This window comes from Chiloscyllium plagiosum, unplaced genomic scaffold, assembly GCF_037043375.1.
Source record: "Chiloscyllium plagiosum isolate Xiang-an unplaced genomic scaffold, Cpla_swu_hap1 HiC_scaffold_53X, whole genome shotgun sequence".
NCBI classification, from domain to species: Eukaryota; Metazoa; Chordata; class Chondrichthyes; order Orectolobiformes; family Hemiscylliidae; genus Chiloscyllium; species Chiloscyllium plagiosum.
The window spans coordinates 11,267,126-11,292,122 of record NW_028270191.1 but is presented as its reverse complement, the minus strand read 5'-3'; the positions used below and the strand labels follow the sequence as shown (position 1 = coordinate 11,292,122).

Below are 24,997 nucleotides of genomic sequence, written 5' to 3'. Positions count from 1 at the left end.
TGGCTGACACCAATCGTTAGTTAACCTGAGAATGTAACTTTTAAAAAAAGGTTTTGTGATTTACACATGAAAGAAGCTAAACTAACATGGTCATTCGAACAGATGAAAGACTCAACAAACAATCAAGGTATTTTTCAATGTATAAATTCAGTTACATCACACTGTAAACTTTTGCTATAAATTCTGTGCCTTACAATTGTGTCCTCCATAACCACCTGATGAAGGAGCAGCGCTCCGAAAGCTAGTGTGCTTCCAAATAAACCTGTTGGAATCTTCAGGTGATTCCTGAAGAAGGGCTCATGCCCGAAACGTCGATTCTCCTGTTCCTTGGATGCTGCCTGACCTGCTGCGCTTTTCCAGCAACACATATTCAGCTCTGATCTCCAGCATCTGCAGTCCTCACTTTCTCCTCAGCCATTTCAGAAGACAGTTAAGAGTCAACCATATTGCTGTGGATCAGACGAGGAAAGGATGGTTAGTTTCCTTCCCTAAAAGGGATAGAACATAGAACAGTGCCGATCTGTGGAACCAATCTGAACCCTATCTATCCTACACTATTCCATTCTCATCCATATGTTTATCCAATGACCATTTAAATGTCCTTAAAGTTGGATAGACGTTGGATAGGTTTTTACAGCTGTGATAATTGTCACAATCTGAGGATAACTCTCAATTCTAGATTTATGAACTGAATTTAAATTCCACTAGCTGCTGCGGTGAATTTGACCCCATGTCCTCAGTCACAGTATTTCTATGTGCCTCTGTATTTCTAATCCAGTGACATTACCATTATACGACCATCTCTCCCTGAGTATGGATGTACTCAAGGGGAAACAGAACACATGGAATGCCAGGAGCATCTGGAATAAGGCGGGTGAACTTGCAGCATGCGTCGTACCTGGGAGTTCAATGTTGTGGCCATTTCAGAGACGTGGATAGAGCAGGGACAGGAATGGTTTTTGCAGTTTTCGGGCTTTAGGTGTTTTAGTAAGAACAAGGAAGGTGGGAAAAAAAGGGGGAGGTGTGGCATTTTTAGTCAAGGACAGTATTACGGTGGCAGAAAGCACATTTGATGAGGACTCATCTACCGAGGTAGTATGGGCTGAGGTTAAAAACAGGAAAGGAGAGGTCACACTGTTGGGAGTTTTCTATCGGCTCCCAAAAAGTTCTAGAGATGTAGAGAAAAGGATAGCAAAGATTATCCTGGATAGGAATGACAGTAACAGGATAGTTGTTGTGGGGGACTTGAACTATAGCATTTCCAGTCAATATTAGGGAAGTTAAAGTACCTTAGGTACTTTAGATGGGTCAGTTTTTGTCCAATGTGTGCAGGAGGGTTTCCTGATACAGTATGTAGACAGGCCAACAAGAGGTGAGGCCACATTGGATTTGGTACTGGTAATGAACTCAGTAATGGAGGTAGGTGAGCACTTTGGTGATAGTGACCACAATTTGGTTAAGCTTACTTTAGCGATGGAAAGGGATAGGTCTTTACCACAGGGCAAGAGTTATAGCTGGGGGAAAGGCAATTATGAAGCGATTAGGCAAGATTTAAGATGCATAGGATGGGGAAGGAAACTGCAGGGGATGGCACAATTGAAATGTGGAGCTTATTCAAGGAACAGCTACTGCGTTTCCTTGATAAGTATGTACCTGTCAGGCAGGGAGGAAGTGGTCGAGCAAGGGAACTGTGATTTACTAAAGAAGTCTCCTTCCTCTTGACAAGAGATTCATGTAGAGGTGAGACATGAAGGCTCAGGTAGGGCCCCTGAGAGTTACAAGTTAGCTGGGAAGGACCTAAAGAGAGAGCTAAGGCGAGCCAGGAGGGGACATGAGAAGTCTTTGGCAGGTAGGATCAAGGAAAACCCTAAAGCTTTCTATAGATATGTCAAGAATAAAAGAATGACTAGAATAAGATTAGGGCCTGTCAAGGACAGTAATGGAAAGTTGTACGTGGAGTCCGAAGAGATAGGAGAGGCACTAAATGAATATTTTTCATCAGTATTCACACAGGAAAAAGGCAGTGTTGTTGAGGAGCATACTGAGATACAGGCTATTAAGACTAGATGGGATTGAGGTTCATAAGGAGGTGGTGTTAGTAATTCTGGAAAGTGTGAAAATAGATACGTCCCTGGGCCGGATGGGATTTATCCTAGGACTCTCTGGGAAGCCAGGGAGGAGATTGCAGAGCCTTTAGCTTTTATCTTTATGTCGTCATTGTCTACAGAAATAGTGCCAGAAGACTGGAGGATAGCAAATTTTGTCCCCTTGTTCAAGAAGGGGAGTAGAGACAACCCTGGTAATTATAGACCAGTGAGTCTTACTTTGGTTGTGGGTAAAGTGTTGGAAATGATTATAAGAGATAGGAATAATTTTATTAAGGGTAGTCAACACTGTTTTGTGAAGGGTAGGTCATGCCTCATAAACCTTACTGAGTTCTTGAGAAGGTGACCAAACAGATGAATGAGAGTAAAGCAGTTGACGTGGTGTACGTGGATTTCAGTAAAGTGTTTGATAAGGTTCGCCACGGTAGGTTATTGAGGAAATTCAGAAGCATGGGATTGAGGGTGATTTAGTAGTTTGGATCAGAAATTGGCTAGCTGAAAGAAGACAGAGGATAGTGGTTGATGGGAAATGTTCATCCTGAAATTCAATTACTAGTGATGTACCGCAAGGATCTGTTTTGGAGTCACTGCTGTTTGTCATTTTTATAAATGACCTAGATGAGGGCGTAGAAGGATGGGTTAGTAAAATTGTGGATGACACTAAAGTCGGTGGAGTTGTGGACAGTAGCGAAGGATGTTGCAGGTAACAGAAGGACATAGATAAGCTGCAGAGCTGGGCTGAGAGGTGGCAAATGGAGATTGATGCGGAAAAGTGTGAGATGATTCAATTTGGAAGGAGCAACAGGAATGCAGAGTACTGGGCTGATGGTAAGATCCTTGGTAGTGTAGATGAGCAGAGAGATCTCAGTATCCATGTGCATAGATCCCTGAAAGTTGCCACCCAGGTTGATAGGGTTGTTAAGAAGGTGTACAGTGTGTTAGCGTTTATTGGTAGAGGGATTGAGTTTCGGAGCCCTGAGGTCATGTTATAGCTGTACAAAACTCTGATGTGGCCGCACTCGGAGTATTGCATACAGTTCTGGTTACAACATTATAGGAAGAATGTGGAAGCTTTGGAAAGGATGCAGAGGAGATTTACCAAGATGGAAGGGAAGGTCTTATGAGGAAAGGCTGAGGGACTTGAGGCTGTTTTCGTTAGAGAGAAGGTTAAGAGGTGACTTAATAGAGACATATAAGATAATCAGAGGGTTAGATAGGGTGGACAGTGACAGCCTTTTTCTTCGGATGGTGATGGCTAGCACGAAGGGACAGAGCTTTAAATTGACAGGTGATAGATATAGGACAGATGTCAGAGGTAAGTTTTTTTACTCTGAGTACTAAGGGCATGGAACCCCCTGTCTACAACAGTAGCAGACTCGCCAACTTTAAGGGCATTTAAATGGTCATTGAATAAACATATGGATGATAATAGAATAGTGTAGGTTAGATGGGCTTCAGATTGGTTTTACAGGTCGGTGCAACATCAAGGGCTGCAGGACCTGCACTGCGCTGTATTGTTCTACGAGGGAGAAAGGAATACCAATGGGATTAGATGAAGACAGATGACAGAAGGCATGTTTGCACTACAAGCATGAACAGTTGAACTGAATGGTCTGTTTGTTTGCTGTATATTCTATATAATAGTTTTAATGTGTTGCACACTTCCAGAACTTTCAGTTTTTATTGTGTGTTGCAAAATGTTCACTCAAGTTTCCAGAAAAAAAGTTCACCTTTGGTAATCGTGATTTGGAGGTGCCAGTGTTGGACTGGTGATCTTGTACTCTACAACCACCTGATGGAAGAGCAGTGCTCTGAAAACTAGTGCTTCCAAATAAACCTATTGGACTATAACCTGGTGTTGTGTGATTTTTCACTTTGTACACCTTTGGTAAAATGGGAGATGCATTTCATAGTTTTCCTCTAGGTGGTGCTATTCATGTTTTAGTAGGATTTTTACAGTCTTTGAAATGTTAGGAAATTACACCTGTGAAAATTAGCAGAGAATCATACAAACTGGTACTTAATATCTAAGCTATCACCTCACACATTAAACATGGGCAAAAAGGAGAGGAATACAGTCCTTTTCCAACCTGTCAAAGTTGATCATGTTAATCAAACATTGCTTGTCATGAGTGGCAGCTCTGTAAATTCTTGCATCAGGATCTTTCTCACAGGAGAGTATTGGTGATAATGTCAAACAATAGCAGACATCTAACATGGCAAATGCATGGTACCATGGTCTTTGAAAACAAACTTGCTGGTGGTATTGTGTATTGCTGAGCTCAAGTGTAGTGGGGTGTCACTAGCTAGGCCAGCTTTCATTGCCCATCCTAATTAGCCAGAGGGCAGTTAAGAGTCAACCACATTGCTGTGGGACATATAGACCAGACCAGGTAAAGATGGTAGTTTCCGTCCCTAACGGACATTACTGAAACAGAGCAGTTTTCCTGATAATTATCAATGGTTTCATGATCATCATTAGACTCAAATTCCACCATCTGCCATGGAGGATTCAAACCTAAATCCCCAGAACATTACCTGCATCTCTGGATTAACAGTCCAGTGATAATACCACTAGGCCATCACCTCCCATCTGTAATTCCCCTTATGGCAATTTGCTCATTTCAGCTATGTGGAGAATAGTTAAGTGATCTGAAAGGCTGAGCATTTAACCAGAGGGAGAGGGTGTATTAAGGACCCCAGCCATACTTAAAAGTGAATGTTAGGGAAAAAATGTACAATGTGGAGATGCAGAGCATATAAAAGGAAGAAAACTAACTTGAAAAGATGGCTAACTATGCATTTCATATATCTTTAATAGAATTTCAAATTACATTCTCTGTACAATAATTCTTTGTACAATAAAGTAGAATGAAACAAGGAGGTATTACAAAGACGAGTCAATTACGTCTGTCAACAAGAAATTAAAATGAACAAACCAATTTGGGTCAAATCAGAAAGCATAGCTTCAACACTTAATGACTCAAGTGTGAAACAAGCTGATCAAAATCTAAAACAAAAGCAAAATACTGTAGATTCAGGAACTCTGAGACAAACAGAAAACAGACTTTCTCCTGCATCTGCAGTATTTTGCTTTTGGCTGAACTAACAATAAAAAAAGTGGAATATTAAGACAAGAGGTTTTGAAAATCGCAAACATACATGATGCTTTTTGAATTGATGTTGCATTTACTACCATACCGATAGAGGTAAAGTTGGGAAGGAATCTACACATTGTTCCTATATATTATACATTATGGAGTTTTAATAAAGTCTAGGGAGCGGTATTTGAATCGCAGACAATCCAAAATTTGCATTTATAAATCAAATAGGTTAACAGTCAAACTCAGTCCTATTCAAAGGCAATGGTATCCTATAACTCACCAATTTTCAGTATAAAGAACATTCTATAGAATAGTACTGCTAAATTAACCTGCTACCTCACCCTTCCTAAAAGTGCCAACATGTAATGGAGTATGACGCAAGTCTGCATTTACATAAGAATCATCACAGCTCATCCCAAACTGACTTACTTGCATTTGATATATCCACACACATACACTTCCAGCAAGAACCAGGAGTCCAGATTTATTGCCCTCCCAAAGCCATGAAGCTGAGATTTATTGCAGTGTTTTTTCTATAATCCCTGATAAGATCAGCTATTTCAGCAAAGGCCCAGGATCACACCTGGTCCTTTTGGCTCAGTACTATATGTGGTACATTTGCCCACTAAACCTCAAAAGGATTTGCCTTTTTCTTAGAATACTCAATGTTTATGATATCGCTAATTCCCTCAAATAAATGATCATAAAGAGGGCAAGCTCCATCAGTTCGGTGTCACAATAACATTTAATTTCTGAGGTTAGAAATAACTGGATTCATGTTTAACTAGGGTTCAGTTAAAATCAATATCCTGAGAATTTTATTTGTAGGAAGGGGCTATTCTGTGTAATGCCCTACCAGTAAACTGCTTTGCAGTCCCTAACTGGAGGTTTAGGAAATTTAGCATCATGTTGAAGTGACTAAGAACAAATAATGGATGGCATTCTTGGTAACAAAGCAAAAGAAGTGGAGAATGCCAAAGATGGTTAGAAATTTGTTGGAAGTGAGGCTTTAACAGATTAACTTGGCTGGTGGGAGAGAATACTCAAAAAAAACACCATACATTAGAAACAAAGGTATAGGATAAGGACCAACACTTAAGCCTAAAAAAAGGTCATGGGGCATTTAAAGAAACATCAAAACATCAAAAAATAGCTGATATGAATTCTGATTTTTAGTAATCTGTGCACTAACAACTGAATTCAGTAAGTTCTTTGTGTCAAGTATCAAACAGGAGATCCATGGATTCAACTGGCACAGTCAGACAGGTAGATTTCTAAAAAGTCATCAACAGGTGGCTGCTGTTTAAGGTGAAATTATTGAGTACTACTTTGATGGAACTCCATGGGCTTCATTTAAAAATAAAATAACAGCTGAGAAGTTAATCTGCCTAACCCTAAGTAGCTGCAAAAGCAAGCCTGACTATGGCAGTTGAAGTGTCAGTATTGCTATCTCAAAAAATTACATTATCCTTTGTCGTAAGGCTTGTGGGCATATTAAAAAGGTTGATAATAGTCTGATGTATTTACAAACAGTACACTTAAGGGCAGTGCTCACAAATGCAGATTTCTGATTCTTTCACATTATGCATGAGGTAGGTTATTGCTAAATTCTTTGTCTTGTTCCACCATTTTAACAGCCAGTTGTAATTGTTGCTCCATTCCTGGATGTGCTATCAGCTGCCAAGTCCTAAACTCTGGAATTCCCTCCTTAATCTCTCTGGCTTGTTTTTCTCCTTTAAGACATCCCTTAAAACCAATCTTTTTGACCACCTGTTTTAATATCTCCTGTTATGTGAAAGGGGACATTATCCATACAAGTTATTTTTGTTGTCAAATCTCATGATGGATAAAGCTGACTTTTCTCCACATAATGTGGAGATGCCAATGTTGGACTGGGTTGGACAAAGTCAAAAATCACTGTCCCGTTCCCCAGTGACTTGAAAGGAATACTGGGATTTGCATTTTAATTAATCAAAATCTGCATCTCCTTTCTAACTGATTAAAAATTTAACAGGAGGGAGTCAGCCATTTTAGGTTAGTTCAATACATTCGCATCAGTTGTATGACCCTTTGATCTTTTACATATAAATTCTGTGTCAGATGCCTCCTCTCTCATTACACTTGATGAAGGAGCAATGTTCCAAAAACTCGAGTTTTCAAATAAACCTTTCTCCATATAGACTGTGGACATTACATAGAACTTCCTATTTTCAGCAGGACAATCAAACTCTGCAGAAAATGATCATATTACGTTTCCCTGATAATTAAATGTATCTGGTGGAGGCCTGTGTGATTTGAATGTTACCAAGGGTTGCATCACATGAACCATACAGTGCCTACTGGCTATCGATGAGCTTTTTTTTCCCAATGCAAAGCCACAGAATTTGATAGGTTAAAAAGGTTAATAGAGAGAGATTTTCAGTACTGGTCAGCCTTACAGGTAACCAACCACTACTCTCACTCAACAGAAACCACATACAAGATAAGGTTTGCATAAAGTCTGTTGATATATTTAATTAACATACAAAGTCCTGGTAATAAGTGAAAAGTATTCTTGTTAGTTGCTACTTTATCCTGAAATTCTTTAGGAGGGTGACCTAGTTAGAAAATAATTATTTCACACATCTCAATGTTGTTGGAAAATTGAACAACAGCATTGTTAAACACAGCCTGATCAGATCAAACAAACAAGCTGTGCTTTAACAAGGTATGATCACCAGACTCTCCATAGCATCACTGTCAACCCTGGGTTTTAGTTGTTTTCCCCTCACAAAGGAGGAAGGCTCTGATGAAAAATACTATGAAAAGGTTGAAGCGCATGTCAGACCAGGCAGGTACACTGCAGTGGCTGAACAATCCTATTCAAACTCATGAACCACTGGAATAAAAAAAAGCCCTGAATTTTCAATTAACTTGAAAACCTATTCACATTTTTGTGAATATTCCAACAGTTTTTCATTCTGTTTGCATTTAATACTAAAAATCTCCACTACAGAAAATAATGAGAACATGATGTGGGAACATGCTGAGATCCAACTTGTGCATATTGACCTCGAGATTTTCATTCTAGGTATAGATAAAATGCAAGAAAACTTTAGGTATTTAGGAAAATGTTTCACATTAAACAGTGTCACAGGACGTTGCTGAATTTCAATGTGCACTGCAACTAATTTCAGATTCCCTTCAGTGTTTAAGCATTTTTTTCTGATACCTGTTTCCTCTCCCCAAACTATTTTATCATGTTTGATAAAACTTTGGAAACAGAATTCTAAGTGTTAATTTCTATTTTATGCAAATCCATCAAAATTACTCAAATGTTTTCCAGAATTTCCAAAATTTCCAAATAAGGAAATTACCTATCTCAAATTGTTAAAGCAATAATTTATCATTTTCATGGATATTCACAGATACATCAAGATGTACTGGCATGTATAATGTCAATTATACTTCACCAAATATTAATCTCTTTTTTTTAAACAATCTAAAACCAGTAGACTATTTCAGGTTTATGCAATAAACAACTCTACACAAGGATGAGTGCACATTTACTGAGAACCAACCTTGCAATTTGAGGTGAGAATGCAAAAACATGTACAAGGGAAGGAAATAACAGGCATATATTTCACTTCTCTATCTTTACCTCAAATGCAGGCGAAAGTGTGTTCCTCAAATCATTTGCACTTGCTCTAAATGATAACATAAATGATTTAAGCTAATCAATGTTTCTCCCTGATGAACACGGTCGACTAAAATAACGTTTTTATTCCGGGCGCAAGTTATCAGCACTTTTTTTTACAAGAGAAGCATCATGCAAAATGTCTCTAACTATCCAAAGCAAAAAAACATAATCATCAAATTGAAAGTGACTTGAACAAGATGCCTATTTTAATGTTCTTTTTCTCGGACGGGGAAACTCCCATTCCATCTCCAGCTTGTTGCAGAATTACACAAATATTTGGTGTTCTTCAGTTAATATTCAAACGATATTTTAAAGGTAACAAGTTATAGGAGTAATAATATTCAGTGAAGAACAGTACATTTTAGATTCCAATTCCCCAGAAGTATACAAATTATATCTTACATAAGAATTCCCCCCCCCCCCCCCAAATAACTCAAACAGTTGACAACAATGATGAGGACGCCCTCCTTGATGGCCATTTTGGCTGATGTAATTGAAATCCATCTCATTTAATGCTCCTCCTCATTGGTGGCTATCCAGGTGGGTGGGCCTGTAAATTCCAGCAGGCACTGTGCCCATCCACCTACCCTGCCCCATTTTACCAGTAGTAGTGTGGGGAAGGAAGATTGGGTGACCTACACATCAATGAGCCAATGAAGGCCCTTACTGTCAAATAATGCTCACTTCAGGGCCTCATGCCACTGCCGCTGGGATTTAACCAGCAGCCCAAAAGGCACAGGCCAAGTGTTCAGCTTGGCAGCTTTCCCTGTATGGAGTGGTGGTAGGCTGGGATGGGGCACCTGGATCTATCAGGAGCTCTCCCACCTACAGGGTTTAACACCCTCCCTCACTTCCCCTCCAATGGCATTTCTAATCCAGCTCCCCACTGTTCTTGGACAGGTCTTCCACTTGGTCTCAGCAAGACCCCTGGACTTACCAGTGGAACTTGCCGTAGGCCTTGCTTAAGCACCAGTAGTGGCCTACACTCCTAGTGGCACTGCTTGCACCACAGAGTTGCCAGATCTCTGGCTGGCAACTCTCTGAGACAGAACTTTCACTTGCTGAGGGGCAGAACTACCACCTCAAGGTCAATTAGTGGCCAACTGGCTGTTAAATGTCTGCAGAGCAGTCACTAGGAGTGAGGGCAGTCTGTGAGATACAAGGCAGTTATCTGCCTGATGTGATATATATCTGAAATCGAAGAAATGCCTCAAATTGATATGCAAGGGCCAAAGGAAATTCTGTGTTATTATCCTAACAATCAGCCTGTGGTCATTAAGACACAGATTGAAAATCATTAAATCAATTAAACATTATACTAATTACAATAGATTATTTACATTTTTATATAAAGTGCATTAACAAAACATCTCTTCAAGATAACACAATTGTATTTGCAGCAATTCTCTTAAATATTTTTATGTAGTTAATATCCATTATTTGTCTTAATTTTTTTTGAAAACCTCTTTGTAGTAACACACAGAGTAGAATATAACACCCTCCCCTGAGGCAGGTTTGGGGGTGGAGAGTCATTTAATCAATTCATGGCTGCTAAAGGCCCACATTCTGCTGCTACTGGGATTCACCCAACAGGAGGCAGGATGATTGTCGTGCAGCATGCTCAAAACTCAGACCTTGTAGGGTTTGTTTGTGGGCCTCCAGGAGGAGTTCATTGCTCAAAGGCCCAGTTGAGAGATGCAGCGCTGGGAAAATGTCCTGCCGACAGTCACCCTGACTCTTGCTGTCAAAATCCCCTGCTTCGTAACCCCCATCCTGTTGCCACAGATCTGGGCCATGGTTGTTGGCATTACCTGGAGCAGCCACTGCTCCTGCTGGCAACTGCTGACCAGTTCCTAACTGCTAGCCTCTGACTGATATTTAAGTTGGCAGGCCATGCCTGTCGCCTCCATTAAATGCTAGTGCCAGTAACAATTGTTTTATCTGCAGCACTGAGGCATTCATAAGGCAAGTTCTGTTTCCACAAACGTGACATAATGACAAAGTTGTAATATTTGATGATTTAGTTTCAAGTATGCCAACTCACTCACATGCTCCAAAGTGGGCACTGTTCCCAGAAAATTACATTTAAGTTTCAACATGGAGAGTCAAATACTTATTTTGGGGGATGGAGGAGGTAGTGGTCAGATTGTGGAGTTAATAGGAGGTAGGTGATCTCCCAGAGACACTCTGGACTTTCTCTAACTCTACTCAATGTAGAGATGTGAACAGCTGCAGGGAAAACTTAGCAGTGGGAGTTATTAATCCAATATTAATCAAACATTACAACAGACAGTTCTCAAAGTAGCATCCTTTTTCAAAATCACTTTCCAGCTACCCCTCATTCCAACAGTGATATGCTTTTTTTTGGAAAAGAATCATCCACATGGTTTAACCATACATGCACTGGTATTAAGAATGACTGAAGAGTTGGTGATACCACAAACCCTCTGTAAGTCTAAACCAGATTGGCTACACTTTGCACTTTAAGCATTTGGCTGAATCTTCACTCTCCAATGTTTTTGGAGTTGGAAGGTCTACCTGAGTATTGTGCAAATCTGGAGCCTCAAAGTTCCTACAAGGATTACTCCATAAATATGTAAAGCTATTCTTGGAATATCATTTCTTAAAGGATTTGTTTAGAAAAAGTCGAATTGACATGTGGGATTCCCAATTAATAATAAAATTTCAATCATTAAGCTGGACATCCTATGGTAATGTTAGTGAATTTTGTGGGGCGAGTTCTCCTGTGCTTTCAAGCTGCATCAACTACAGATTCCTCTAAATACATAGGAAAGCAAGTACAGTCAAGTGCAAATAAACCCGAGGCAGATAAAACCCTCCTTTTGTGCCACTTTAATTAGTGTTATGAATAGATGGGTGGCACGGTGGCACAGTGGTTAGCACTGCTGCCTCACAGCGCCAGAGACCCGGGTTCCATTCCCGCCTCAGGCGACTGACTGTCTGGAGTTTGCACGTTCTCCCCGTGTCTGCGTGGGTTTCCTCCGGGTGCTCCGGTTTCCTCCCACAGTCCAAAAATGTGCAGGTCAGGTGAATTGGCCATGCTAAATTGCCCGTAGTGTTAGGTGCAGGGGTAAATGTAGGGGAATGGGTCTGGGTGGGTTACGCTTCAGCGGGTCGGTGTGGACTTGTTGGGCCGAAGGGCCTGTTTCCACACTGTAAAGTAATCTAATCTAATCTAATCTAATCTAATCTAAAGTAATCTAATCTAATCTAATCTAATCTAGATACTAGTGTTCATAAGAAAATAAGTCACTTAGTTATAGTAGCATATTACCTACTGTAAACCTTTGAACAGCAATAGTCTAAATCCTTAGAAGTTAATTGAATGATATGTTCTGAAAAATGCTTTACCAGCTAAAATTGCTGTCAGTTTATGAGCTTTTATAACATATTATCTTTAACTCATATTTTAAGATGTTTATTGGAAGCTTAAAACTTTCAAAGGACATGTTCAAGTACCTCACTGAAACTACAAGGATTTTGACCAAAACTTGACCAAGTTTGTCTTGCATCAGGTGTCAAAAGATTTGTAATTTTTTTGTAAGAATAAGTAAGTGCCTGGTTAAGGAATTGGTTAAGGAATGATACACTTTGGAGTGACAAATCAACATCCTACACCACAAATTATTCAGGAGTCCTATTTTCAAATTTTTCATTCCATTTCAAAGAAAATGATAAACCTCCAAACCAGTTTTGAGACAAGGGGCTAGATTTTAATTTAGTTTCAAGCATGTTGACTCATATGCTCATAGGAAGTTAGCTCAAGTAGAACAGAATCCATACAGTGTGGAAAGAGGCTGTTCAGCCCATTGAGTCTGCACTACACCTCCAAAGAGCATCTCATCCAAACTCTATCCCCATAACACTGCATTTAGCATGGCAAATCCACCGAACCTGGACAGCTTTGGATTGTGGGAGGAAATGGCGCACCTGGTGGAAACCCACACAGTCACCCAAGACTGGAATCAAACCCAGCTCCCTGGTGCTGTGAGACAGTAGTACTAACCACTGAGCCACCATGCCACCCCTCAAGTTGAAAGGTTTCATGACCCACAGATCCGCCTTGGTTTCAAGAGCACTGAATTGCATGCTTTTTCCTCCAAGGAGGCAGGCAAAAGCTGAAGTAGGCTGGTTAGAAGACCTGCCTTTGTTCGTCTGTGTTTTGTCCTAGCTTTCGTGAAACTCGTTGGTCAACCAGCCCATGCTTGCAAGTCCCAGCACAATGTGTCTAGCATTAGATGTGATGCTGCTATTGGAAATAATTTATTAAATAATCTGGATTGTGCTAAGAATTATACCTGGAAACTACTTAACATATGAGTCAGGTCACAGTGTGATGCATTTGTGTGTACTAGAAGCTATTTGTATGAACACACAGGACCTTGCTTTATGTAGGCACAAAGAATCTATCCATACATTGCATTGTTTTCGTAGAGACAGCCAATCGCTGCTGCATCCCCTGACCAATCGAATCTGAGAACGAAGATTGACAGTTAACTGTTCATGCTGCCTCTCCTTGCCAATGATGGCCCAACCAATCAGCAGCCTCTTCTCATGGTGTGTAAATTGGTGTTCTTTTCTCCCCCAATTGTTTTTTTTCTAATTCTGATGAGTGCAACTTGAAAGACTTCAACATCTTGTGTCCTTTTAGCCAGGTTTAAGTTTTATACTGCCAAGTAATTATTTCTTGCGACATTGACAAAAGAAAAGCACAGAAAAAATGTCTTATAATCAAACGTCAATCAAACAAGATCAACAATTTACTCAACTTGTCAAATCTGCTGAGTTCACACTTTCATTAGACTCTCAGCCAAGCATGCATAACATGGCAGGAGAGAGAAAAAAAGAAGCTGAGGCAAAGAGAAAATTTGAAGAGAAGTGCTATCCTAGTATAGAACATAGAATAGGCCCTTTGGCCCTCAATGTTGCGCCGACCTATGAACTATTCTCAGCTCGTCCCCCTACATTATCCCAAAATCACTATATTAATGCTAACCATAGTATACTGTGCAGATTCCTTCAATCTATGTGAACCATGAGTTTTATATTTACAGTTGACTTTTTAAGAATTTGCATAAAATGCAAACTGTAAAACTTCACTTATACACTTGAGAAATAGGTGATGGCACTAGACAGAGTAAAAGTACAGGAAAACAAATTTCATGTCGGACCACCGCCAGTAAGATACACTTAATAACATTACGTGCCAGTGTCAAGCAGTGTAACTGTTTTGTTTTCTCATAACTTGCTTCAAATATAAAATGGCCTAGATTTTGCTGTAGTAATGACAAGGAAATTAGTCACTGAAACTGACAGTAAACTTGGGAGTCTAGTCATGTGTAAAATAATGTGGAAATCCAAACATTACTGTCAGTGAAAGTATGCTCCTTGATAGAGGTTTCCACAATCTTCATTGCAATTCTGAATTGATGAGAGTTTCCACTTTTATGCTGTTATCTCGTTGCAAAACGCCTTTCAAAAAATTACACCTTGCTGAATAATACATAACTAAATTTTTAAACAACATACTAACTGCTGAATCACTACTAAATCTCTTTGCTGTTCCTTTAAAACTAATTTCATAATTGCGGCGTGAGAATTTTTTCACAATGAGGAAAAAAATCCATGTTTTTCAAAGCAAAATGCTTTTTCTTTTTACTATAATTACACAGAACCTTGTGGGAAGGATGTTTCCCCGGCCTTCTTTGGGGGGGAGCTAGAACTAGGGAACACAGTCTAGGGATAAGGGCAGCGATCATAGGATTGAGATGAGGAAGACTTTCTTCAATCAGAGGGGCCAAATCCTTGGAATTCCCTACCACAGAGGCCAGTAGAGGCTCATTCACTGAGTTTATTAAAGACAGAGACTGATAAGTTGTCTAGATATTAACGATATCAAGGGACATGGAAGTAGTGCAGGAAAATGGTGATGAGGTAGAAAGACAGCCATGATCTCCTTGAATGGGGATTAAGCACAAAGGGCCGAATGCCTCTTAAATTATCTGCTTTAAAAGTCCATTTATCTTATTTTAGCTCTCACCATATATCACATTTAGTCGACTGCCTGAAAATGTAGAAGTGAAAATTTTTTAAGTGGTTTCAATTTCCAGCTATGCTGCATGTGAATACTTCAATTTAATTGGTTGCCTATCTGCTTGCAGCTGCATGCCAAGACTTCAACGTTGCTTGAGGTCAGGATTAAACTGCTGTGAGGAAAGGGAAATTACCACCACAGAGATCGCTTGATCTGTGTGGGCTATTTTCTTTTGAGCTCAATGGCAAGAAACCTTGGCTGACCACTGACCAGAAAATTGGGACACGATATAGCTAGATGCAAACAAATCAGAGCAAAGATACAAGGCTAAACTTTACAGTGGGTTTCAGGACCCATACAATGGGGTGAAAAGTGGGTTCCTCAAATCTGCATGTGCTGGCAGTGGGAATGGCTTGCAAATTTACACCAGGTGATCTTCTAATTGGCCACGTATGGACCCACTGTCTGAGTAAGGATAGCTGGCAGGCTATTGATGCCTTTGCCCCAATCAGAAGGCTGGTGGCTTTAAAACCTCAACAGCATCATCAGGAAAAATGGACATTGTTGAAACAGACAGGAAACCACTGGCACACCTCAACAAAGATGTCCAAGGGCAGTAGCACCCGTGTGACAAAGACAAAACCTCTCTGCAAGCTGTGAAGACAACATAATGAGGCTACAAAGAGATATACATAGATTAAACAAATGGGAAAAAGTGGAATTTTCCATTTTGGCAGCAAGAATAAAAAAGAAACAGATTGATCTGGGTGTCCTGCTGCATACGTCGTGAAAGGTTAATATGCAGAGACAGCAAGTAATTAGGAAAGCTAAGAGAATGTTGTCACTTATTCCGAGTGAAAGGGTACACAAAGCTGGTGGGGGGGGGGGGGGGGGGGGGGTATGTTGCACTTATAGAAGGCACAGGTGAGACCCTATCTGGAGTACTGTGTACAACATTGGTCACCTCATTTAAACCAAGGGTATAAATACGTTGGAAGTAGTTGAGGGAAGGATTACTAATGCCTGGGATAGCTGGGTGTCCTCTGAGGAAAGTTTGGACAGGCTAGGCTTGTATCCAATAGAGTTTAGAAAAGTAAGAGGCAATTGATTGAAACATTTCCTCTTATGGGAAAGTCTTGAAAGTCACCCATTTATAACAGAGATCAGGAGAAAGGTTTCCTCTCAGGGAGTTGAGACACTTTGGAACTCTCCTCATCAAAAAGGGGGAGGTAATGGCCTAGTGGTATTATCACTGGACTGTTAAACCAGAGACCCAGGTAACATTCAGGAGACGCAGGTTTGAATCCTGTCATGGCAGATGGTGGAATTTGAATCCAATAAAAATCTGGAATTAAGAGTCTAATGATGACCATGAAATAATTGTTGGAAAAACTCATTTGGTTCACTAATGTCCTTTATGGAGGGAAACTGCCATCCTTACCTGGTCTGGTCCACATGTGACTCCAGACCCACAGCAATGTGGTTGACTCTTAACTGTCCTCTGGGTAATTAGGGATGGGCACTAACCAGTCAGTGATGCCCTCATCCAGTTTATGAGTTTTTTAAAAAAGGCGGTTGAAGCAGGGTCTTTTAAGGCAGAGTGAATAGATTTTTGATAAACAAGGGGGTGAAAGACTATCAAGGATAGGTGGGATTGTGGAATAATCAGGATCAGCCATGATCACCAAGTGGCTTCTCCTGCTCACAATTTATATGTTTGTATGGAATACCATCCATGATTCCATCCCCCAACCCCCCCCCACCAACGCCATGGAACCACTAGCTCTGATGGTATCCTGGGTTGCTACAGGAAAGCCACCCTGGTAGTCACCCCTTGTGATGGGAGTTACCTTGTTAGCTCAGTCAGTATATTGGTCTGCAATTGTCCTGAGTTGTGGAAGTTAGTTGCTCGCCTCCATGTTGTAGGCAGTTGATCTGCATTGCAGCCTACCTCCTGCATGCAGCTAGGAAATACCCTAGACAGTGTGACAGCCAAGGTGATGTCCTGACATTGCTTCTTGCTTTTGTATCAGCTTGCTGCCTCCATACCTGCCACAGAGGCATGATAACGTTCAGCCCGTTAAATTACCAATGTCAACAATATAAAAGTTCAGGACATTCAGATGCAATAAAATCAAACCAGAAAGGCACTGCTGACTGGTTTGGAGAAAGACAAGTTAACGAGTTGGTAAGTTTGTATGTAGGAGCAGAATTAGGCTATTCGGCCCATCGAGTCTGCTCTGCCATTCGATCATGGCTAATATACTCCTCACCCCCATTTATGGATTAAACTGGTGAATCAATGGAGAGATAGAGAAAAAACAAACAGAGATATACAAATGTGAAACCAAACAAAATAGAACAAATAAATCCTGCTTTAGTAATTTGACAGGATAGAAAGAATCTGTAAATTTAAAAACTATGAACAGCCAAAAAAAACCAAAATGCAAGTGAAACTCAAATGATGAGTGCAGAAATTGGAAGAAAGTAGACTTAATTCAGTGAGTTCACTGTTTCAAGTGACTAGAGTCATTTAGTGCTGATTTAATAAGTCCCCCAAATGTTCAGGATGAGCATCATTAGAAATTTCGGGGTCATGCCTGCACTTGAATCACCTTTGGATTGGGAGTTTGCTAATTTGCAGCAGGAAGTTGGATTCTCTCGATGGGTTTAAATAGCTGCAGCAGCTTAAAGAGCCAAATACCACTGAGCAACTTTTGTTTCAGCAAGGAAGAGTGAAAATCATCTGAAGTCGTTGTTGAAGTACCACTTGGCCATGTGAAGCAGGCAAGCGAGGCGTTGAAAGGGTCTGACTTATGGAAACCTTCAAACTGCATCTTTCAGCAGAAGGAGATGTGCTGATTCAGTGCATCAGGGTCGAACAAGGCAATAGGAATCAACCATAAGTTTTAAAAAATTGCAATTATAACTCTTCCCTTTCACTGTTGAAGGGTTTCAAGAGCATATAATTAATACCCAGATACTCTGCAGGGCCCCTTAGACACCTAGCCACACCTGCAAACGTTCTTTTACTCCCAGCCTTATTTCTGTGGATCCATACAAAATCCTCACGCTATCTGCAAATTCCTTGTCTAATGGACCTGTCTCATCCCTGTCTCACTGCCTGCTGACATCTGGGTTTTACTGCATCATACAGTAACCAGAGGATATTCTTTTCACTGAAGTCATTTTTTGAAGTTAATTCAAACAGCAATTTATAACTCAACGCTCACTTTTTGCCTGAAAAAATACAGACATGATCTAGAATGAAATATGCTCAGAGATCTCCATCTGATAAACATTTATACTCAGTGAGGATTCCAAATCCTGTGACACCCAATAACTGCCTGTTCTTGAATGGACATTGTGATATAGCTTTTCACTCAGATTAGCCAGAGGGCCAATAAAACAGAATATTAGTCTTCACTGACAGAACTCATGCTGAAACAATCAGTAATGAAGAGTACAATGGTGGACCTTAAAATTAATCAGGAATTTCATAACTTTTGAACTAATCAGAATCCCAGGTGGGAGAGCCCAAGTATGACAGCAGTTTGAAAGATAACATGAGAGAGATAAAGCTAGAGAGGGGGAAAATGAGAGAGATGGTGAACGAGAAAGGGGGAAGCAAGAGAGAGAGAGAAAGAGAAGCTAAATCTAGACTGAATAATTTAGTGAATTTCTGGCAATTGTTGCATGTCAATATATATATACCTACAATGGGTCTGTTAGATGACAGGAAACATGACCTTTGAGTATAGGAGTTGGGATGTCATATTGAGGTTGTACAGGACTTTAGTGAGGCTTCTTCTGTATGCAGTTCTGGTCACCCTGTTATAGGAAGGATATTATTAAGCTGGAGAGGGTTCGGGAAAGATTTACCAGGACGTTGCCAGGACTGGAGGGTTTGAGTTATAGAGAGAGGCTGGGACTTTTTTCACTGGATTTGATTTGATTTATTTATTGTCATGTGTATGTTATTACAAAATACAGTGAAAAGTGTTGTATAGTGTCGCCACACTCTGGTGCCATCTTAAAACACAGAAAAAAATACCAAAACATAGAATATAAAGGCAGAAAATGACAAAATAAAGTGTTTGACTTTACAGTTCTTCTTGTTTAGTGCTCCACCACGGGCCTGGTGACCAGGCACCTCCACCAACGCCCTCATCACCATGAGTTCTTGATGAACCTCACCAATGCAGGTGGCATTGGTGACCCAAATCTGACTCCACCGCTGCCATGTGTCCACATTGAGCCCACCTCACCGATGCAGCCATTGATGATGCCAAACCTGCCTCCACCTCCATGAATCTGCGCTGGATGCAGATGCTCCTGGGAACCCAAACTCGGCTCCACCGCAGCAGCCACGAGTCGGCGCTAGGACCATATCGATGATGCAGACGTTGTCGGGAACCCAAACACGCCACAAATGTTGCTGCCATGAGTGGGATCACGTGTCACCGTCAATGCCATCATGATTAAACTCTTCAACAAGAGGTAAGTAACAAAAAAAGAAGAAGAGGGAAAAGAAACAGACGGAGTAGAGGAGCTGCATGCTCAGAAGAGCTACTCCACTACTCCACTGCCAGCTTACCGGAGTGTAGGACAATGAGGGGTGACCTTAGAGAGGTTTATACAATCAAGATGGGCATAGATAAGGTGAATAGCAAAAATCTTTTCCCTAAGTTGGGGAGTTCAAAACTAGGGGTCACATTTTTAAGTTGAGAGGAGAAAAATTTAAAGAAGACATGAGGGCAATTTTCTTTACACAGGGAGTGATTTGTGCTTGGAATGAACTTCCTGAGGAAGTGGTGGATGTGGGTACAGTTACAACGTTTCAAAGACATTGAAAGGTACATGAAGAGGAAAGGTTTGGAGGGATATGGGCCAAATGCAGGCAGGTGGGACTAGTTTAGTTTGGGATTATGGTCAGCGTGGACTGGTTGGATTGTTTCCATGCTGTATGACTCTATATTAGATTAGATTAGATTACATTACAGTGTGGAAACAGGCCCTTCGGCCCAACAAGTCCACACCGACCCGCCGAAGCGAAACCCACCCATACCCTTACATTTACCCCTTACCTAACACTACGGGCAATTTAGCATGGCCAATTCACCTGACCCTGCACATCTTTGGACTGTGGGAGGAAACCGGAGCACCCGGAGGAAACCCACGCAGACACGGGGAGAACGTGCAAACTCCACACAGTCAGTCGCCTGAGACGGGAATTGAACCCGGGTCTCAGGCGCTGTGAGGCAGCAGTGCTAACCACTGTGCCACCGTGCCGCCCACTCTGAAATGATTCTTAACCTACCCCCGGGCTTCTCTGTTCAATGATAATAGTGGGTGGTTTGGAGGAGCAGTTTCAACATCCTGTGAAGTACACACAACCCTGCTCAGCTAGGTATAGATCCAGTGCATCATGAATCACTGCAAAGGCAGCTCAACCTTTACCAATAGGAGGTGTGTCCCCTGTGTCGGTATTTCCTGAGGCACTGTGGAGGTTCATGGCGGAGTCCATCCATCTCAAGTGCACCAGCCTGGCACAGGATTTTGTGTACATGAGGACCCTGTCTACATAGGACGTTGTTTCTCATCACCATGGGACTGTAAAATCATGCCCAAGGAAGACCATTTGACCCATCTTAACTCATTCATTCAGAGAGAACTTAAAATCGGTGTGGCTTCAGACTCCACAGTTTCTTCAGGAAATTTATTTCTCACAATTAAACCTCTAATAATAAGTCATACATTCACCGTTGGCTAACCTGAACCCATCACTGTTTATCCTGCTTAGTTTAATTTCAGGTACAAGACCATTTCTGCGACAGTTCACTTGCATTTCGTGGAATGATGCAATATAGACATTCCTCCAAGGCCTGATTGTGAACATTTGATGTACTCGAATAAGTCAGAGTTGAAAGATAAATGACCTGACCAGACCAAGATAACTAGATAAAATGTTCAGAAAACCAGAAGCGTATGCAGTGCCTGGCTTATAAATGCTATCATCAGTTCACTTTAAAAACAAAACAGGAAAAAGGTTGTGGAACTTTTGGGGGAGAAGTGTCAAAAGATAGTAGATTAAGTCAGCCGATTAGGAACAACCTGATATACACATGAAGAGGATGTTAAAGTAAAAGTGACAGAGTACGATAATTAACTGCACAACATTGTCCATCTTCAGCATAAACTAATTACCTTGCCTTCAAGCAAGCCTTGTATAATATAGCAAGATGCCCCTATCACAAATCGAGAACAAGCCTTTGTACAACACCAATCTCAAACTGACATGTTTACATCAACAGAACCAGGCTTACAAATAAAGCCACTGTATTTTTCGGAGGTGGGATGCAGCCACCAAACTGTCTTTCAACAGTAATTTACAAACCTCTGTGAAATATAGCTTCTATTTTGTGCAATAAGCTAAAACTACATTTACAAAATATAATTTCATTTTCCTTATTTCCATTTGGTAGATCTGTTTTTCTTATCCCAGAATGTCCAGGTTCAAGGCCGGATAAAGAGGTAACCATACAATCTCAGCTACTAGTAGATGGCTCAGGCAGGTCTCTCCGCACTTGTGCGCTAGAATCTGGGTAAACAGTGCCCAGCCATCAAGCTTCATTAGTGACAAAGGAGCCAGTGCTCACGTCTGACAACTTAGACAAATGTAGAAACCCTGTAGAAGACAAAATCCTGTCTAAACATGGTATACTTTTGTGTAAATAACAATGTGATGTACATACCAGTATCTGCTTTTACCCAGCTACATTTAATCACTTCTCCAGGGTTGCACTCCTCACTTTAGAAACACTTATGCAACTCATCTTTTGTCTCAATAATCCTTTAAAACAATCTGGCTTATTTCTGTATAAGTGCAGCTTGTTCATTTAGTCAAGTAAAAACACTCCTGAATGTCACTTGCAAGTGCTACTCAATTTTCTATTTCACTTCAGAATTCTTTATCCATCTATTGCATACGTTTAAGGCGGTAAGAGTCAGCACTTCTATAACTTGCTTTCTGAAATGAAATACAAGTTTACCCCCAGTACAGAACATCCACATAAGCATCAACCAGGTAGGGACACTAGGTGGGAAGGATTGTCTTTTGCAATTAGTAAAATTCCAGATCTCCATGTGACCTGTTTGTAAGTGACACCATTGGCGTCAAAGAAGTATATTTTCAACCTGCCCAGATCTGGATTCAGCACCATATGGAATACAATGTTAATACAACCACACTGGTCAATGCTGTAAAACATTTTTAAATGCAGTTTTAAACATTTCTATTTCTTTACAACCTGAAGGGAATGCGGATTTCCTGAGTATGAAACAATGTTACTTGCTTCCAGAGAATAAGTGCATAAAATGGCTGCTGCTGTACATGAATTCTGGTTGAATAAAAAAATGAGACAGACAGTGAATTGTTCACAGACATAAGTACCACAACTGTTGTACAGATAGTTGTACACATATTGTGCAATATACAGACATTAAGATCTGTACTTCAGGTCAGATTGATGTCACTGCAGCATTTCCGACACATTGTAAAGTCTGGTGTAAGAGAATCAGTTTCGTACCAATGGGTTCTCCAAATGCAACTTGCATCTTTTTTTGCCTTTTTCCAAAAATTTACATCCCTCTTCAGAAGGTGTTAACTCGTGTGGAAATACAATTCCAGAGGTACCTCAAGTAACTATTCTTCAGGTAGGAACCTATATGGTGAATGTTAACAAGAAATTCCACCACTATGGTGTCAACCAAGCCACATTGCGTCTTTGCCCAATCCTGTGCTCTTCCAGCAGGAGTGTGTAATGGCCAGGATCAAGCACCTATGTTGATTTCCCCCACCTTTTTCCAAGAGTGCCAACACCGAATGCAATACCCTTACATCCAAACTGACAGAGACCACTGCCTCAGTACAGATCAGGGATTGAACACAAAACGTGGATTTTATGATTGAACTATTCCCTGCACAAATTCCCAAATCAGGAGCTCTACCTTGTAATTTTCAAATAAAAACCATGAAAACAAGAAAAAGGCTCAACACAGCAGGTGTGACATATGATCAGATTCAATGACAATCTAAGTTATGTATAGTTTAAGAAATCCTAATTCTTTGCTTCTACAACCCCAGGTTTTCAATGAATTAATGTGAGTGGCGCCAGTGAGGGACTCCAAATGCAACTGTCATCGCTGCAGAGTTCTGGAACCTGAACTGACTTCCAAAAAAGACCAAGAAATAAATATGTGCTTACACAGTTTTGTGGAAAAGACCATTGAAAACTGCCTTCTTTCCCAAAGGCATATGCGAACATAGTGGAGTGAAGGTGATTACAACTTCCTGATTACATGCTATTTGTCTAATTTTAATCCACAAGTCTTCAGTTGTGCAGGTCATGATGATGGCCAATTCATCAGATCCTTGTCTATCACTTCCAGTGAGTAACATGTCGTGAACACTCAAAGACCAAGCAGGGAATCCTTTCTGGGGCAGCAGGAAGTAGGACACCAACAGACGAAGGCCTCTGAAGGTGTACTTGATTCTTGTAGTAGTTTAGTGCCTGCTTTTGGCATGGACATTGCTGGAATTTCTGCCACTGATAACATTTACTCATCATCCCTGCCAACTGCATTTTCAGATTATCTAAAAGCATTTCATGAATATTAAGAAAACTGTAAAAATGCTAAGATTGGCAAAAATGGTCATTTACCCTGCAATTACTGCATGTGTACATGTAACACGGAAATGTTAAGAGGACTGATGGGTGACATCATCTATTTTGAGTGTTAAATTCAAAGATCAGATGTACTTTGTTTACATTCATCAAATATATTCACTAGATGCTTAAAATGTTGCCCTTGTTCTCATGTTTCAGGTACAAATGAAGTGATAGAGAAAACTATCACTTTTACTTTCCATTGTTATTGCTACATCGTAAAATATCTGTACAAGTGGAAATTCCTTTACAAACTGAATTATCACCCCATCCCTCCTCTCTTTAGATCACTGGTCCAAAACAATTCAGAAAGTACTTCAGAGTATCATTTGATAGTTGGAAACCCAGTTTTTCAAAGGAAACGCTGTGTGTGCATCAAGCCTGCTACCCTGTGTGAACCTAAATGTTTGCAACAAAAGAAAGTGGTTCACTGATCGACATCATTGCTAAATACCTCAAGCACAAGTGGTGTAAGGTGTGTGTTACAATCAGGATTAAAGGTCAGAGACTGGAACTGTTTGGAATGTTCCTCGCTCAGGCTTCGGAGGTCTGTCAACTTCTGGATCATCTTCGGATACAATAACCGATTACCTGGAGGAGGATGTTTGGCTCGGATGTATGACTGAAGAGTTTCGGATAACCCATCTTGAATACGCTCCACTTGAACACGGTTCTGTACTCCGGGACGATCTGAAAATATACGCAGAAACAAAAGATTGTGGCTACAGTTTTCACAATGGGAATAAACAGCCAAAAGCAGAGAAGCAACAGGTGACAACTATGAAGCAGTAGGTTGTCAGCCTGAAGCTAATACTTGAACTCAAGTACAGAATCTAGTCTGACACTCTGGTACCATTACCAAGGGAATGCTGCAGTGTTAGAGGTGCTGTGTTTTGGATTAGACGTTAAACTAAGGTCCCATCTCCTTTCTCATATGGACAGGAAAAAAACTTTTTAAAGATTCTTCATTCTTCACAGATCAGTGCAATTCCCTTGTGAGTGAAGATCTGTCACCACATGTCAATCGACATTAAAAACAAAAGGATTCCTGGTCATTTATCTGATTGCTGAGCACAAAATGATTGTTGTGTTGTGACAGTTGTGAAAGATGGAATTTTTCTTTCTTCTCTGACCTGTATGAAAAATTACTGCTGGACAAGAGATTAATCAAACAACTAATCTACTGAAAGGCATCAACAAGGTAGAAAACAAGAAATACGTCTGAAGGAAACCTCTTGTCCAGGTTATCCTTTCAGAATAGCAAGCCTATCACTCCCCCAACCTGCTCGGGAACGTCAGGGAGCTCCTGGCAACAACGTGTCACA

At 40.6% G+C, this 24,997-nt stretch overlaps 1 protein-coding gene across 9 annotated transcripts in view; it reads right to left on the bottom strand.

The window, feature by feature from the left end:
• Positions 1 to 384: 384 nt before the first annotated feature.
• Positions 385 to 24,997, bottom strand: part of LOC122543385 (vitamin D3 receptor B-like) — a 301,872-nt gene continuing 277,259 nt past the window's right edge. For 7 of the 9 annotated variants that reach the window (XM_043682066.2, XM_087985641.1, XM_087985638.1 and 4 more), the window contains one exon: positions 4,904 to 24,362. In XM_043682066.2, the coding sequence (XP_043538001.1) occupies positions 24,100 to 24,362 (263 nt within the window). In that variant the 3' untranslated portion in view covers positions 4,904 to 24,099. Of the gene's footprint in view, positions 450 to 4,903; positions 24,363 to 24,997 lie in introns of those variants that run through there. The other 2 variants (XM_087985643.1, XM_087985644.1) reach the window with 2 other exon arrangements.